This window comes from Orycteropus afer, unplaced genomic scaffold, assembly GCF_000298275.1.
Source record: "Orycteropus afer afer isolate SDZICR_OR568_19922 unplaced genomic scaffold, OryAfe1.0 scaffold00749, whole genome shotgun sequence".
NCBI classification, from domain to species: domain Eukaryota; kingdom Metazoa; phylum Chordata; class Mammalia; order Tubulidentata; family Orycteropodidae; genus Orycteropus; species Orycteropus afer.
In genome coordinates this window covers 595,439-610,281 of record NW_006922336.1, presented here as the reverse complement: position 1 = coordinate 610,281, position 14,843 = coordinate 595,439, and the positions used below count along the sequence as shown (strand labels likewise).

Here is a 14,843-nt window from a genome sequence, read left to right as displayed (position 1 = left end):
GAGGTCCTTTGCAGCAAATTGACCCAATGCAATACAGTTTGATTTCTTGACTGCTACTAACATGAGCGCTGATTGCGGATACAAGTAAAATGAAATCCTTGACAACTTCAATCTTTTCTCCATTTATCATGATATTGCTTATTGGCCCAGCTGAGGATTTTTGTTTTCTTTATGTTGAGTTGTAGTCTATACTGAAGGTGGTAGTCTTTGGTCTTCATCAGTAAGTGCTTCATGTCCTCTTTGCTTTCAGCAAGTAAGGCTATGTTGTCTCCGTATCACAGGTTTTAATGAGTCTTCCCCAAATCTTGATGGATGCTATGTTCTTCACATAGTCCAGCTTCTCAGATTATTTGCTCAGCATATAGATTTAATAAGTATGGATAAGAAAGGATACAACCCTGGCACACACTTTTTTTTTTTTTTTAAATTTTAAACCATGTAGTATCCCCTTGTTCTGTTTAAGCAACTGCCTCTTGGTCTATGCACAGGTTGTGCATGAACACTATTAAGAGTTCTGGAATTCTTGCACTTTACAATGCTATGTGATATGATCCAGACAGTTGAATGGCCTTGGTAGTCAATAAAACATGGGTAAACATATTTCTGGCATTCTCTGCTTTCAGCCAAGATCCATCTGACATAAGAAATGATTACTCTTGTTCTATGTCCTCTTCTGAATCTGGCTTGAATTTCTGGCATTTCCCTGCTGATGTACTACTGCAAACATTTAAAGATTATCTTCAGCATAATTTTACTTGCATGTGCTATTAATATTATTCATCAATTTCCCCATTCAATTTTGTCACCTTTCTTTGGAATAGGCATGCATGCAGATGTCTTCCAGTCAGTTGATCAGGTAGCTAGCTGTTTTCCAAATTTCTTGGCATAGATAAGTGAGTGCTTCCAGTGTTGCATCTGTTTGTTGAAATATCTAAACTGGTATTCATTCAATCCCTGGGGCCTTGTTATTTGCCAGTGCCTTCAGTACAGCTTGGACTTCTGCCGTCAATATCGTGGGTTCTTGATCATATGTTACCTCCTGAAATGGTTCAATGTCGACCAATCCCTTTTGGTATAGTGACTCCGTGTATTCCTTCCATCTTCTTTTGATGCTTCCTGTGTTGTTCAATATTTTGCCCATAGAATCCTTTCATATTACAACTCAATCTTGAAATTTTTCTTCAGTTCTTTCAGCTTGAGAAATGCCAAGCATGTTTTCCCCTCTTGGTTTTCTAACCCCAAGTCTTTGCACATTTCATTATAATACTTCACTGTGTCTTCTCAAGTCACCCTTTGAAATCTTCTGTTCAACTCTTGATTTAATTCCTTTCCTTTGCTTTAGCTATTTTGTGTTCAAGAGCAAGTTTCAGAGTCTCTTCTGACATTCATCTGGTCTTTTTTTTTCTTGTCTTTTTAATCTATTGCTTTCTTCATTTTTGATGTTCTTGATGTTATCCTACAACTTGTCTGTGGTTATTAATGTTCAATGCATCAAATCTATTCTTGAGATAATCTCTAAATTCAGGTGGGATATACTCAGCATTATATTTTGGTTCCCATGGACTTGTTTTAATTTTCTTCAGCTTCAACTTTAATTTGCATATGAGCAAAATTCAGTTGGTTCCTGACCTTTAACTGATTGATGACACTGAGCTTCCCCATCTTCTCTTTCCACAGATGTATTCAATTTCATTCCCATGCTTTCCTCCAATGAGGTCCATGTGTATAGTCATGTGTATAGTTGTTGAAAAGGGCATTTCCAATGAGTAAGTCATTGGTCTCGCAAAATTCTATCATACAATCACTGGCATCATTTCTATCACTAAGGTCTTATTATCCAACTACTGATCCTTCTTTGTTCCAACTGTCACATTCTAATCACCAGTAATTTTTAATGCATTTTGATTGTATGATTGATCAATTTCAGACTGCAGAATTTGGTAAAAAATTTCAACTTTCTTCATGTTTAGCATTAATCGTTGGTATGTAAATTTGAATAATAGTCACATTAACTGGTTCCCTGTAGGTGCATGGCTATTATCCTATCATTCACAACATAGTAAATTAGTAAAGGAAAAAAAAAACTCTTATATATTCTTAAAGAGATAACAGTTTTTATTTTATACCACCAGGTTCAACTAATTGAACTAGTTGAAAAGAACAACTAGTTCTTTCAGAGAAAAGAGGAAGTAGTCAATCCCATTGTTTAACTCAACAGGCTTCTTATTTTATTAACAGGTCAGTCATAGGAAATATTTCAAGACGTTTAACACATAGAGATCATCTGGCTTATCAGTATGACTTGTACCAAGTAAAGCATATGGTAAACATTCAATATATGCTGGCTTTCTCAGGATTATATTTCGTTTCACCTACTAATTGTACTATTTTTGTCAAGTTAATCCAAACTAAAAAGAAAACATTCTTTATTTTAAAACAAAACACATTAAAAAATTAAGTAAATCAATATAGACATTAAACAGTAGAAAAATAAAGTATGGTAAAGTAGAAGCTTCATGGGAAAATGAAAATACCTACTTAACCTCAAAGATTAAAAATTACAATCTCTTAAAAAATTTTTTTCTAACTGTGGACAACAATTGAAAGAGTGCAAGATTAAACACCTAAAAGAATGAAAAAAATGTATTAAAGAACATTAGAAGATAGGTACGATTTGACTAAATCAGCATAAATGGAATAAATGACATAATTAGCTGAAATTCCCAGTGAGTGATTCCTAGTTATAGCAAATGGTACTGAAAATAAATCTACTACCAATAACACACAAAAAGTGATGAATCTAGCTTCCCTCATCTAAAAAAGGGAATTCTCTCTCTCATTATTCAATTCAAATTTTAAGAGAACTATTGCTTAATTTGAGAAAAATCTATAAATGAGAGTATGATGAAAAGCAGTTACCATTATACTGTAAAGGATTTCTAATTTAAGCAAAAAAGTAGATATAAAGGGTAATATTATTTTCTTTCCGTCATTTTGCCATTTTCTTTCTCTTATATTGGTAAAATTTGTACAGGAAGATAATTACGAACTATTAACACTTATGGATAACATGGATAAAATACAAGGGTATTTTAAGACTACATCTGTTATTCAAGAAAGCATGAAGCTGCAGTATAATTTGATCCATTATGGTATGCAATAAAATATGACCCAGATGCATTTTGAATCCAATCCAAAGAGGTTTATTTCCTAGAAGGGTCTTGCCATATATTTAATTTTCATATCTAATTAGTCCTTGTGATATACAGCTCTACTTCTACAGATTTAGTGAGGGTCCAACATGGAATATGCATTTGCATATATGTTGTTACTCTGCTACAATAAATCTATGATAAATTTCTGGAGATAGGGTCATGCATCTCCTAAGATGTCCAAATCCTGAATAAAATGTTCATAATGCAACTCTTCAAATACACTTTTATAACGTTAGTCAGTTGATAATGTTATAACTGTCATCAGGACTCAGAAATCTACTATGTAAATCTTGCATGTAAATTTTTCATAGCATCAGTTTGAAGTGGATAAATTTAATACTTTAAAGTTTATACAAAATATTGTATGGCATGAAACTTCCTCTGAATCATGAGTAATGACTTGAGCACTAATATCCTATTCATTCAGTGTAAACATCATTGGAAGATTATTATTGTAAAAGGAAATTGTCAGCTTTTGTAAGGGATCACTGAAATCTCACTTTAAATCATTTGATGACTCAGGTATTTTCCTTGGACCTCACAATTCTAACATCTCTAAGGTAATTGAATACTTCTGGAAGGAATCAATGTACTTCTGAAATCCCTATTGTCTTTAAAACTATGATAAAAGAAATTCTATGCTTAAGAAACAACATTTAGTGTGGAGGTTTTACTCAAATTGTTTTACATTTTATCATCTCATGGCAAAGATATCTTAATTTTCTTTTCTCTCTTTCTAGTAATTGATCCAGCTTTGATAAAGATATAAAAAGTCCTGAAACCAATGACATAAACACAGCCCCAACATTAAAGATGAAAACAGTGCAGTATGCATTACATAGTTATCTCCAAAATTCACTAATCCAAAGATCCTATAGGGCTTGTTTTACCTTGGGGAGGGGGAATACACACTGAAATACAAATGATCACATCAAGCACAAAGCCTGGCCATTTATTTTATTCACTCTTGGGAATAAGCACAAACTCAAATGGATTACAATACCTCACTATTCTAGCTCAGAACATTCATAAAAGTCCTTCTTACCTATAATACACTATTATAATTCCCAACAGTAAGACCAGAATACAGATTTATGTTAGCAACTCTTCTTGATCATCCAAACGATTGATCCAAAGAAAAGGTATTCTGGATTTGGGGAGGCAAGAAGTTTTATAGAATCTTGTAAATTTCTTGACCATATAATGAATGATGATGTCCTTTGGAATATTATTGGGCATACTTTTTCCTGGCTAAGCTTTTCATAAGTGGTAAATTAATTGAAAATAACTTAAGCAAGGGAAATACATGTATTCAAAATTCTTCCACTCAGTTGTTTCACAGCTTTTTCCAGAATCCAAATTTATAAATACAAAAAAATGAACCTTCTTTTATGAGCATGTACTTTTTTCTTTTCTATTAGACTATTAGAAAAATCTGTCCAGGGGTTTTATCTGGAAACCAAATCTGCATAAGTTTAAAAGTACAGGTATATGTGTATAAAAATATGTATGCAGTTACACAACATACAACTGATACAGACTTCTGAGTCACATTATAAACTTGGTTTTTCCACTGAATAATCAAATTTTGCACATTGTATTGAGGTTAACGCTAGTATTATTTAATCTTATGTTGTCTAGTTATATGGACAGTTAACACTACAACATTAAAACTGGACTTAAACTTTTTTTTTCCAAATTAAAGTACATATCACTTATGTAATTTAAAGAAAGCACAGATAATTTTTGCATCGTAGGTGATTATTTGCAGTAAGTGTTAATATTTTGAAAATATTTGGCTGAAAGACACAAATGTAACTTAGATCCTTTAATTTGTTTAAAGGAGCTCTGGTAGCAGAGTGCCTAAGGCACTTGACTGCTAACCAGAAGGCTGGCAGTTCAAACCCACCAGCCACTCCTCAGAAGGAAGGTTGGGCAATCCTACTTCTGTAGTGATACTGCCTCCGGAAACCCAAGGAGGGGTCGTTATGAGTCAGGACCAACTCAACGTTAAATAACAACAATAACAACAACAATTTGTTTAAACACTAGAGAGCACAAGTTTGATGTGACAACTGGTTGCAACTATTTACTAATTTGAAGATGTAAAACATAAAATTGTTTCTGCCTCCTAGTCAGCACAACTACATTTTTAGTTAAAAACTGATTTTCTTTTTTAGTGTCATACCTAATGTTAGTTCTCTTCCTCTTCAAAATATGTTTCTAAAACAAAACTCTCAGTAACATATAAACTTTCTGTCACTAATGTTTTTTTCAGTCAAAATGACCTGTAAATTTGATATTGAAGTAAAAGTTATTCTGACTTTCAGGGAAAGATTTCAACCATTCATATCTGTATATATTTGAAATGTAATGTAAGCAGTGTTCTCCAGTTATAACCGTTGCTTGGCAAAAATGACTGCTATGACTAGCTTTCCATTTCTTTTTCTGCTTATATTTAAATATCCTATACAAATGGTATCTAAAGTAATGCTAAGCAGTAAAATTTAAACTGAAAAGCACACAACCACACAAGTAACTATGCCATTAATATAAGAGATTCATGGATTAGAACTCAGTTTAGGAACATAATTCTAATGATATAGCTCAACCTTATTTTGTATAAAATTGTTTTGAACAATACCTCTATCAGTATGTTGAATTCTAGTATAGATTCTAGTGATCACTTCTGAGAAGCATTCTCATCATAACACGATGGTTCTTAAATGTTTTTGAAAATTGTTGATTCCCAGTGATGATCTCAAGGAATACTCTTGGCAATGTTCAGCTAATTTCCCGTAGAAACAAAATCACATCACCCATGCATGCTCATGACCTATGCACACTAATTTAAAACCACAGACATATAAAAATATACCTTGATGTTTGTCCACAATTCCCTGGGATTTGTCATTGATTTGGAAGAATTTGTGTCTTCCATGCATACCAGAATACAGTAAATTAGCAGAGGGTGCCTCTGAGGAAGCAAGGAATCCCTGGTTTATTTTCTTAGAAGATTGTATCTCAGGGAAGACATCACTGCTATTTATTAATAGATGCAGATGAAAACAAATTCAATCTTCAAATATTATTAAATCTGCTTGTAGTATTTGACTAAGGTATCTTTAAGTCCTATAGTTATATCATAAATGTTTGAGATATCAAGAATTTAACAAAAGAACTGCCAAATTTAATGAAATGTGTTAATGAAATTGCTCTGTGACCATGAGGTTGAATTGTATGCTTTTGTTTATTTGGCTATCATACCATGAATGAGTTTTTTAAGTAAATCCAAATAAGAATTCATCATTGCAGTTGATTTACATTGGAAGTCACTATCCTTTCTAATTTTTTTTAGAAATAAAACTTGTACTATCATTAAAACATGTGGTATTCTTTAACAATCTTCTATCTTAGGGTAGATAAGGTTATGCTTTATTTTTGCAGATACAAATTATTTCCTTGTTAATTAAAAAAAATCAATACTCTTTATGTTAGGATAAAGTTTTTTTTTTAAAAAAAAACAGATTACACATATTAGTGTCTGGAGCTCTGGCAGCACAGTGGTTAAAGTGTTTGGCTGCCAACCAAAACACTGGCAGTTCAAATCTACCAGATGGTCCATGGGAGAAAGACGTGGCAGTCTGCTTCTGTAAATATTTTCAGCCTTGGAAGCCCTGGGCAGTTCTACTCTGTCCTGTAATGGCATTATGAATCAGAAGGGTTCGGTTTTTATTTATTTATTTTTTTGCATTAATGTCTACCTCCACACTTTACAAACTTTGCTATATTTTATCTGCAAATGCTAATATGTAAATTTAAGTCTTGTATAATATAAGAAAAAGATGAAACAGACATTGAGCTAAATGAACATCAGATTGTTTCTTTTTTTTAAGCCTCTATTTAAAATAATTTCTAGTGGACTATTGGTATACCCTATGGCGGGGGGAACCCAATGTTCAATTCTTCAAGTTTGAGCAACGAAGATTTATATTTAGGTGAATTAATGGGCACTTTGGGTCCACTGTATTTGTACACACACTAGAAGCAAGAACACTTTAAGAATTGTGCTTATATTAATCTTTACACAGAGGACTGTTACTATGTAAAGCACTTAAACGTTTTACATCAGAGGTCCATTCTTAAGCATTAGGAAGAAAAAGTGACCTCAAGCAAAGTTACGAAAGAACAAAAAACTGCATTCAAGACTTACTCATCCTACTATTTCTTTGACTTTTTTCCTTCTAGAGGCAGTCTGCCTTCGACTTCCAGATCTTACTTAGTACCCTCATGCTATGTCAATCTTTGGTTATTTCAAAATATACATTGTATAAAAATTCTGACCAGATAATTCCTGGTGTCTTTGCATTTTTAGCACAGGCCAAACCCTTAGATCAAGAAAGAAATCTGTAACAGTACAATTTTAGGACTTCAAAATAGGTTCCAGGGAGGAGATGTGGTGGTGGTGGTGGTGGTGGTGTGGTGGTGTGGTATGTTAGAGACCTTATCCAAAGCCCTTACTCCTAAGACCTTGCTTTAGCACCATTAGGAAGTATTTAATTAATTACAACTAATAATCTTCCTTCTGCTTTGTAGGGTCAACAACTGAAGTAATTTCAAGGGCGCTGGAAGTAATTTCTTCCTAATAGTATTGCTTTATCTATAGGTGGCTGCTCTGGTAGCATAGTGGCTAAGACACTTGCCTGCTAACCAGACGGCTGGCAGTTCAAACCCACCAGCCACTCCTCGGAAGGAAGGTTGGGCAATCCTACTTCCGTAGTGATACTGCCTCGGAAACCCAAGGAGGGGTCGCTATGAGTCGGGGCCGACTCGACGGCACATAACAACAACAACAACATAGGTGGCTGAGCTAATGCTAATATGGTGAACTGAATTCAGTGGAAATAGTTTTATAATAATATCGATACATATATGCATTGGGGAAATCATTTGTGTAAATGCTGACCCCCCCTCCCCCAGATTTTATCATTCTGAAAAAGTAAGTTTATGAATATGTACAGAGTAGCTGAATGAGAAATAAGAAAAAATATATATTCAGTGATCAGATGAGGTACATTTGTTAGTGTTTCGGAACGGACCTAGAAATAATGCCTCAAAATCTATTACAGAGTTAGAAACATGTGAGGTCATTTTGAAATTACAGTCTGCTCTCTAGCTTTAAGTACACATACATCAAATGCATGTGCAGCAAAAACGAAATGTTGGTCTTGCAATTATTTCAATATTTCATGTACATGTGATTCTTAACTGGCTCCTATCTTTATCTTATTTTTTCACTTCAATTTGTGTTTGTAGGAAATAATCTAAAAAAGGAACAAATTTTCAATTTCTTTGCTAAAGATATTCCCTTAGAAGTCATGGCTCAACCAGAAATTAGCATTTTTTTGTGTTCCATGTAAAATACAAGGGAATAGAGTGGAGTTAAGGAGCCCTGGTGGTGCAACAGTTAAGCACTCAGCTGTTAACAGAAAGGCTGGCAGTTCAAACCTACCCAGTGGCTCCATGGGAGAAAGATCTGGCAATCTGCTCTCACAAAGACTGCAGCCTAGAAAATGCTATGGAGCAGTTCTACTCCATCACATGGGGCCTCTATGCATCAAAATTAATTTGATGGCACCTAACAACAACAGAGATGGGCTATTAAATTTAACTACACATACACAGAGAAGAAAAGCTAATGGCTGCAAGTGGGGTCTGTTTTTCAGAGTTCCCACCATTCCAGACTCTGAAAATGGATCTTGGGGAAGACATGTCAGTAGGATACTACAAAGTGGAAGAAGAAAGAAACTTATAATTCAGTGAGAAAATAAAATGATGCAATGAGTACATCTGATCTACTAATCTGTGTCTTATGTTAATGAGTCAAATGTTGTCTTTTGAACTTTAATGCCCATGAAAAACCCGATAATAAACATAGTCAAATGCATCTGGACATATTAATACAGTTTCATTTATACTTATTTGAAAACTAGAAAGATTCACATTACAATTTTAAGACTTTAATGTTGGAACATTTTATGTTTTTATATGGTGTATGTATAATACCAACTCTGAGGCCAATAACTAGTAAGGTTTTAAACAATGAGAAATCATCATAATCTATAAGGCCATTCATGTGCAATAGAGGGTTTACATATTAGAAAAAAAATCTATGAATGGCATAAAGTACTTATACAGAACTTTTTAACAAGTTACATAGCAGTGACAACAATGACATTTCATATATTGCTTTTCTTTTTAATATGAACAGTAGGCAATGTTCTATTTCTGTGGGTAATTTTTTTTTTAATTGGGCTTATAAGACAAGATAATAGTCTCCTATTTTAAAAAATGCAGGCTTTATGATGGAAAAAAAGTTTTTCTATAATATGCTTAAAGATGATATCCTGACTGAAATGGAAGAAAGTGTATTACTTCTTTGCCTTTCATCAATCAGAATCATACTTTTAAAAATTTAGAGTGATGATTCATGCTGAAGAAAAATGCAGAAATTCTAATGCAACAATTTCTCTTATTCTGCCACTTATAGAGATGGAAAAGAGAAAAATGATCAGTCAGGAGGAACGTACTAGGTACATTTTAACTACTAGTAACTTAGAACTTCATTTCCTATTGGTTATTAATTACTCTCACATGAGCTAATTTAAAAGACTTTTATAAGCTATCACCTAGTTTCTTCCAGAAGTGTATGTAAATATAACTTATAAAATAGAAGATTCTACCATAAAGTAAAACTTCTTGTTTTCATTTTTATCGGTAATTTGGCATGAAATAACCTGTGGTTCTTTGGAATTATGCTTTAAATGTTTACAATTTAAGACAGGGTTCTTTATCATTTGGGTTTAATTATAGTAACTCTCTCAGATTTCATCACAATTAAGTCTATTAGGATAAGCTGTGAAGAGATCACTTTACAAACAAATTTTCAAAAGCATACAAGATTAATCCATATGCTGCTGAGATGAGGCACAATAAAGAAGCATTACTGAGATAATCTATGGCTAAAATGATGGTGTATGACTTATGATTAAGCTTCATTACCTGCAGAGCAAGGGGCTTCCATCTCATATTTTTCAGTAAAGCTGGTGCTGAGGTAAGCATGCTCTGAGGTCGCTTTTTCAAAGTTAAGATAACACCACTCGGGTCCTCTCGTAGTGCATTCACCAAATTTTTCAACTGCCACCCCACCTGGTAACCAGCAAAATCATTACAATAAAATTGAGGTACAGTATTCAAGATTTAATGTTCTCCCCCTTTAATAAGATTAGTTAAAAAAAATCACATAATTGGTGTACCATCCTATCAATTTTCAGGAGATACATACTCAAGAAAGAAATTTTATCATTGAACTGATTAACCATGTTATTGCATTAGAGCATTAGAGTCTTTATTATGAGACAATATAGTGGCAGTTTACCATGTCAAAGCAGAGGCTAGAACAGTATCCTACCAATGGAGTAATTTAGAATGTAAAGAAATTATGACACCATTAATGCTGCTCAGCTATGAGGTCTAGATCCAAGCTCTGTTCACAAGTAAAATTAAAAAATATCCACAAGCCTGAAAAGAAGGACTTGGCAATGTCCTGAGCTTAAACTACACCACATGCTTTCTCATCACCATCTTTTGGAGATATGTGGCACAAGTGTCTCCAAATTAGAGTGACTAATTTATATTAGAAATAACTGGTACTGACATACCAAGGCAACATTCTGATGCGTGGAAGACAGTTTCAACAAAATAAACCTTTTACTATGCTATAAAAATAGAATTTAAAAAGACAAGGTAATGCTTCTTCAATACAGCAGCTATTGGAAATGTATTCCAAAGAACCTTATAAACTTAAAATATAATGTGCTAAATTTAAGGAAGCTATTTTATTTGAATATCACCTCAAAACATGTTGTGCAATTAAACCAAAGTATTTGATAAATGTGCTAAAACCTAGGTCAACTGTTAGTCATGTTAAAATACTTCATTATCCTTTTTAAATTCTGAGAATAGAGTAATTTTTATTAGTTTGCTTTTAAAATGGACTAGTGATACACTATCAGGTAACTGAACTCTTAGAAGTATATTTAAAAAAAAACATTAAAATATGTATCATCCAAAAGCTTGTTATAAAAATACATCTTATATACGAAAGAGGGAAAACCTTCTATTCCAATTCTAATGAATTATAACATTCCAGGATGTGTTATACAAATTACTGGATCAAATTTTATCCTGGATTTTAAGTATGATTTAGTAAATGGTATGAACATCGATCTTGTTTCTTCCTAGGAACCTGAGTGCAAAAGCATGGGTGCCTTTTGTCAGCTATGTATAATGTTTTGTCCAGAAGCCACTGCTTAACTGGGGAGAATAAGCTCTTCCCAAAAGAAGTACAGAGTTCCAGAGATCATGATGAAGAGGTAATCTGGAATGTAGCCATTGTAGGATAATGTAAGACTCTGGTATATTTAATGAACATCAATTTAAGTCATAACCTCAGCTATTGATGAATTGTGTGATGGTGAAGAGAAAGAGTTAGGAAAAAAGAAGAAGAAGAAGAGATATTGTGATGCTTAAAGCCTCAGGAATCCCAGAACTGAATCACAAAGACCATTATGATACTTGCCTAACATGAATAAGATGCGTTTAGTTTAGAAGAAAAAAAAAATCACATTAATGTAGATCAACTACAGTAATAGAACTACTCAAATCTCTCCCATTATATATGTTGGAATTATTATGTGCCCAAAGATATGCTACATTGATCCTGAGTCCTCTGGTAGCTAAGGAATGTCCCTACAGCCATTTCCACAAGCCAAGAGCCAAACCAAAGTGAGCTTAAATTCAAGTGCTTGCCAAGAAAGGATAAGAGAACAGATTTTCTGTTACAGATTTGGAGAGAGAAAACATACTGGTTATACAAAGAGTTTATGAACGTAGCGTCTAAGGCATTTGACTGCTAACCAGAAGGCTGGCGGTTCAAACTCACCAGCCACTCCTCAGAAGGAAGGTGGGGCACTCTACTTCCATAGTGATACCACCTCGGAAACCCAAGGAGGGGTCGCTATGTGTCAGGTTTGACTCCACAGCAGTGAGTTTGGCTTGGTTTATTACTAATAACCACATTTTCTCATTTAGTCAAATAATTGCTAACCACACTAAAGCAGTCAATATGACAACCCTATCTTTCTTCTAGCATATCTATTCTCAACAATGAATTACACACGGATTTCTACCCACCAGTTTTTGTCCATTTTACTCTGTGACATGATCTGTGTGACTAGTTGGAGATTTTTAAGGCTAGATGGTGTTTTTCTGGGAAATGTTCAGTGCCATCTGAGTCAACTTCTTCTTTCATACTTTCTATATGTTCTTTTTGAGTAAATAATTTTTAAAAATAGAACTATTTTATTATGACAAAGTAGAATTCTTTTTTAATGAGAAAGTTAATTTGGTTAGATTTGAATTTTACAGTTGAATGTTATATTATATAAAAACTAGGTATATAACTCAAGTGCTTTTAAATTAGGCTTTCCACTATCATTGGCCTAACATTAGGAAAGTTTTAATAAAAAGCAAACAAGTATATACAAAGAAACTAAAATGTGGATCCCAAATTCTTCTTCCACTAACATAAGGAAATGATTGGACAAAAGCACAAAGATGTGTGTATAACATGTGTGTCACACTATTGTTTGAACTCACCAAAAATTGTGTATTTTAAAAGTATCCATTAGTAAGGGATATAAAAATTGTTGTATGGAAATAAAGTAAGTAGCAAAATATCAAATGTAATTTAATACTATTTGTGTAAAAAAAAGAGTATATACAAGTATAAAAATACAGAAAGATACACAGCAATGATGATGGTGGTTACATTAGCGGGATCTAGGAACTGGGATATAAATTTTCCTGTTTATATTTTTATTTCCTAAATTTATGGCAATAAGCATGAATTGTTTTTATAAACAATCACAAAAAATTAGTGATTTTAGTTTAACAACAACAAATTTATGGCAATAAGCATGAATTGTTTTTATAAACAATCACAAAAAATTAGTGATTTTAAGGACAAATAAAATAGGACCTAGTCCATGAATATTAACATTACAGTTAAGAAATAACATATTTTATGAATTATCTAATCAGTACTACTTGTTATAGATAGAAATTTTCCACAAAATATGCAGAATCAGAAAGGCAACACTATTTAAAATACCAAAAGATGGTGATGGAGAAATCATATCTGCTCAATGCATTATACTTTTAGAGAATACAAATTTGTTACTCAGGTGTGCTCAACAAATTATCTGTACTGATAAAACTTAAATGTGAAAAAATAGGCAACTTGTACCCCAACTCACTTGGTTTAAACGGGACAATAGATGAAAAGCTGCCCTCTCCTTGTTCCACAAGTATTTTTGATTCAACGAATGATTTCAGTAGATATTTCACTTAGGAGTTAAGTCAGGTACACATAAATATTTCAAATAGGAATGAAGCTAGCTAATTTACAGTCTGTGTGTAACATTTTCCTCAAAACACAGGTAAGTTTTAGTTATATTTCTAGCTAAATGCATTAATCATTACCAGACCAATGTTTCTCTCTTTTTCCTTAGTCCTTTCCCTAACTCTCTAACTTGGCTCATTTCTTTATTACTTTCTATAGTCTCTCTGGTAGCATAGTGCCTAAGGCACTTGACTGCTAACCAGAAGGCTGACGGTTCAAACCCACCAGCCACTCCTCAGAAGGGAAGTTGGGTAATCTACTTCCGTGGTGACACTACTTTGGAAACCCAAGCAGGGGTCGCTATGAGTCGGATCCAACTTGATGACAGTTTTTTGGGGGTATAGTCTCTATCACATAAAATTTTTAATCAATTGTTCCCATTTATTGAATTCTAATTAAGAACAAATTGCCCTAAATCTTCAGGAAAAATGACTCCCAACTCTGTGACATCCTCACGTGTTTGTCCATATAATAAGGTGTAGCAAATTCTTGAAATTAATTTAATTCCCTTTAACTATTATTGAGATACTTATAGCCTACAGATTATAGAAGGACATAAATAGATGGTATGATAAAATGAGGTAAATATGTGTGTTACAACTTCAGAAAGTTGGGAGCTCCCATGTTAAAAGCTAGATGTAATAGCACCAAAACCAAAAACCAAACTCATTGCCATCGGGTCGGATCTGACTCAGAGAGATCCCTCCTTGGGTTTCCGAGGTGGTATCACTATGGAAGTAGATTGCCCAGTCTTCCTTCCAAAGAGTGGCTGGTGGCTTTGAACCACCAGCTCTCTGGTTAGCAGTCAAATGCCTTAGGCACTATGCCACCAGTGCTCCTATGTAATAGTACACACAAGTCAAAACAGATTAATAAATATAAATGTATGGTACTCATTTGTAAAGATTACTTTTCTATTTTCTAGTTTAAGATTTGGCTGGTTTAAAATATTAAGTATGCTAGGCTTGAATTAGAAACCATGTGAGACATAATAGTAATTAAAAAAAAAAACTATGTAGTACTCTTTTTTTTGTAGTACTCTTTATGTTGATTGCAACTGAAGTTTCTATGTTACTAAGGGACAGAGCTGTGGTGGTGCAGTG

The 14,843-nt window shown here is 33.5% G+C and overlaps 1 protein-coding gene across 1 annotated transcript in view; it reads right to left on the bottom strand.

Moving 5' to 3' along the window:
- Nucleotides 1–14,843, bottom strand: part of CNKSR2 (connector enhancer of kinase suppressor of Ras 2) — a 472,642-nt gene that overhangs the window by 182,254 nt on the left and 275,545 nt on the right. Inside the window, exon 11 of the mRNA XM_007957427.1 lies at nucleotides 10,278–10,424. Within this exon, the coding sequence (XP_007955618.1) occupies nucleotides 10,278–10,424 (147 nt within the window). The remainder of the gene's footprint in view (nucleotides 1–10,277; nucleotides 10,425–14,843) is intronic.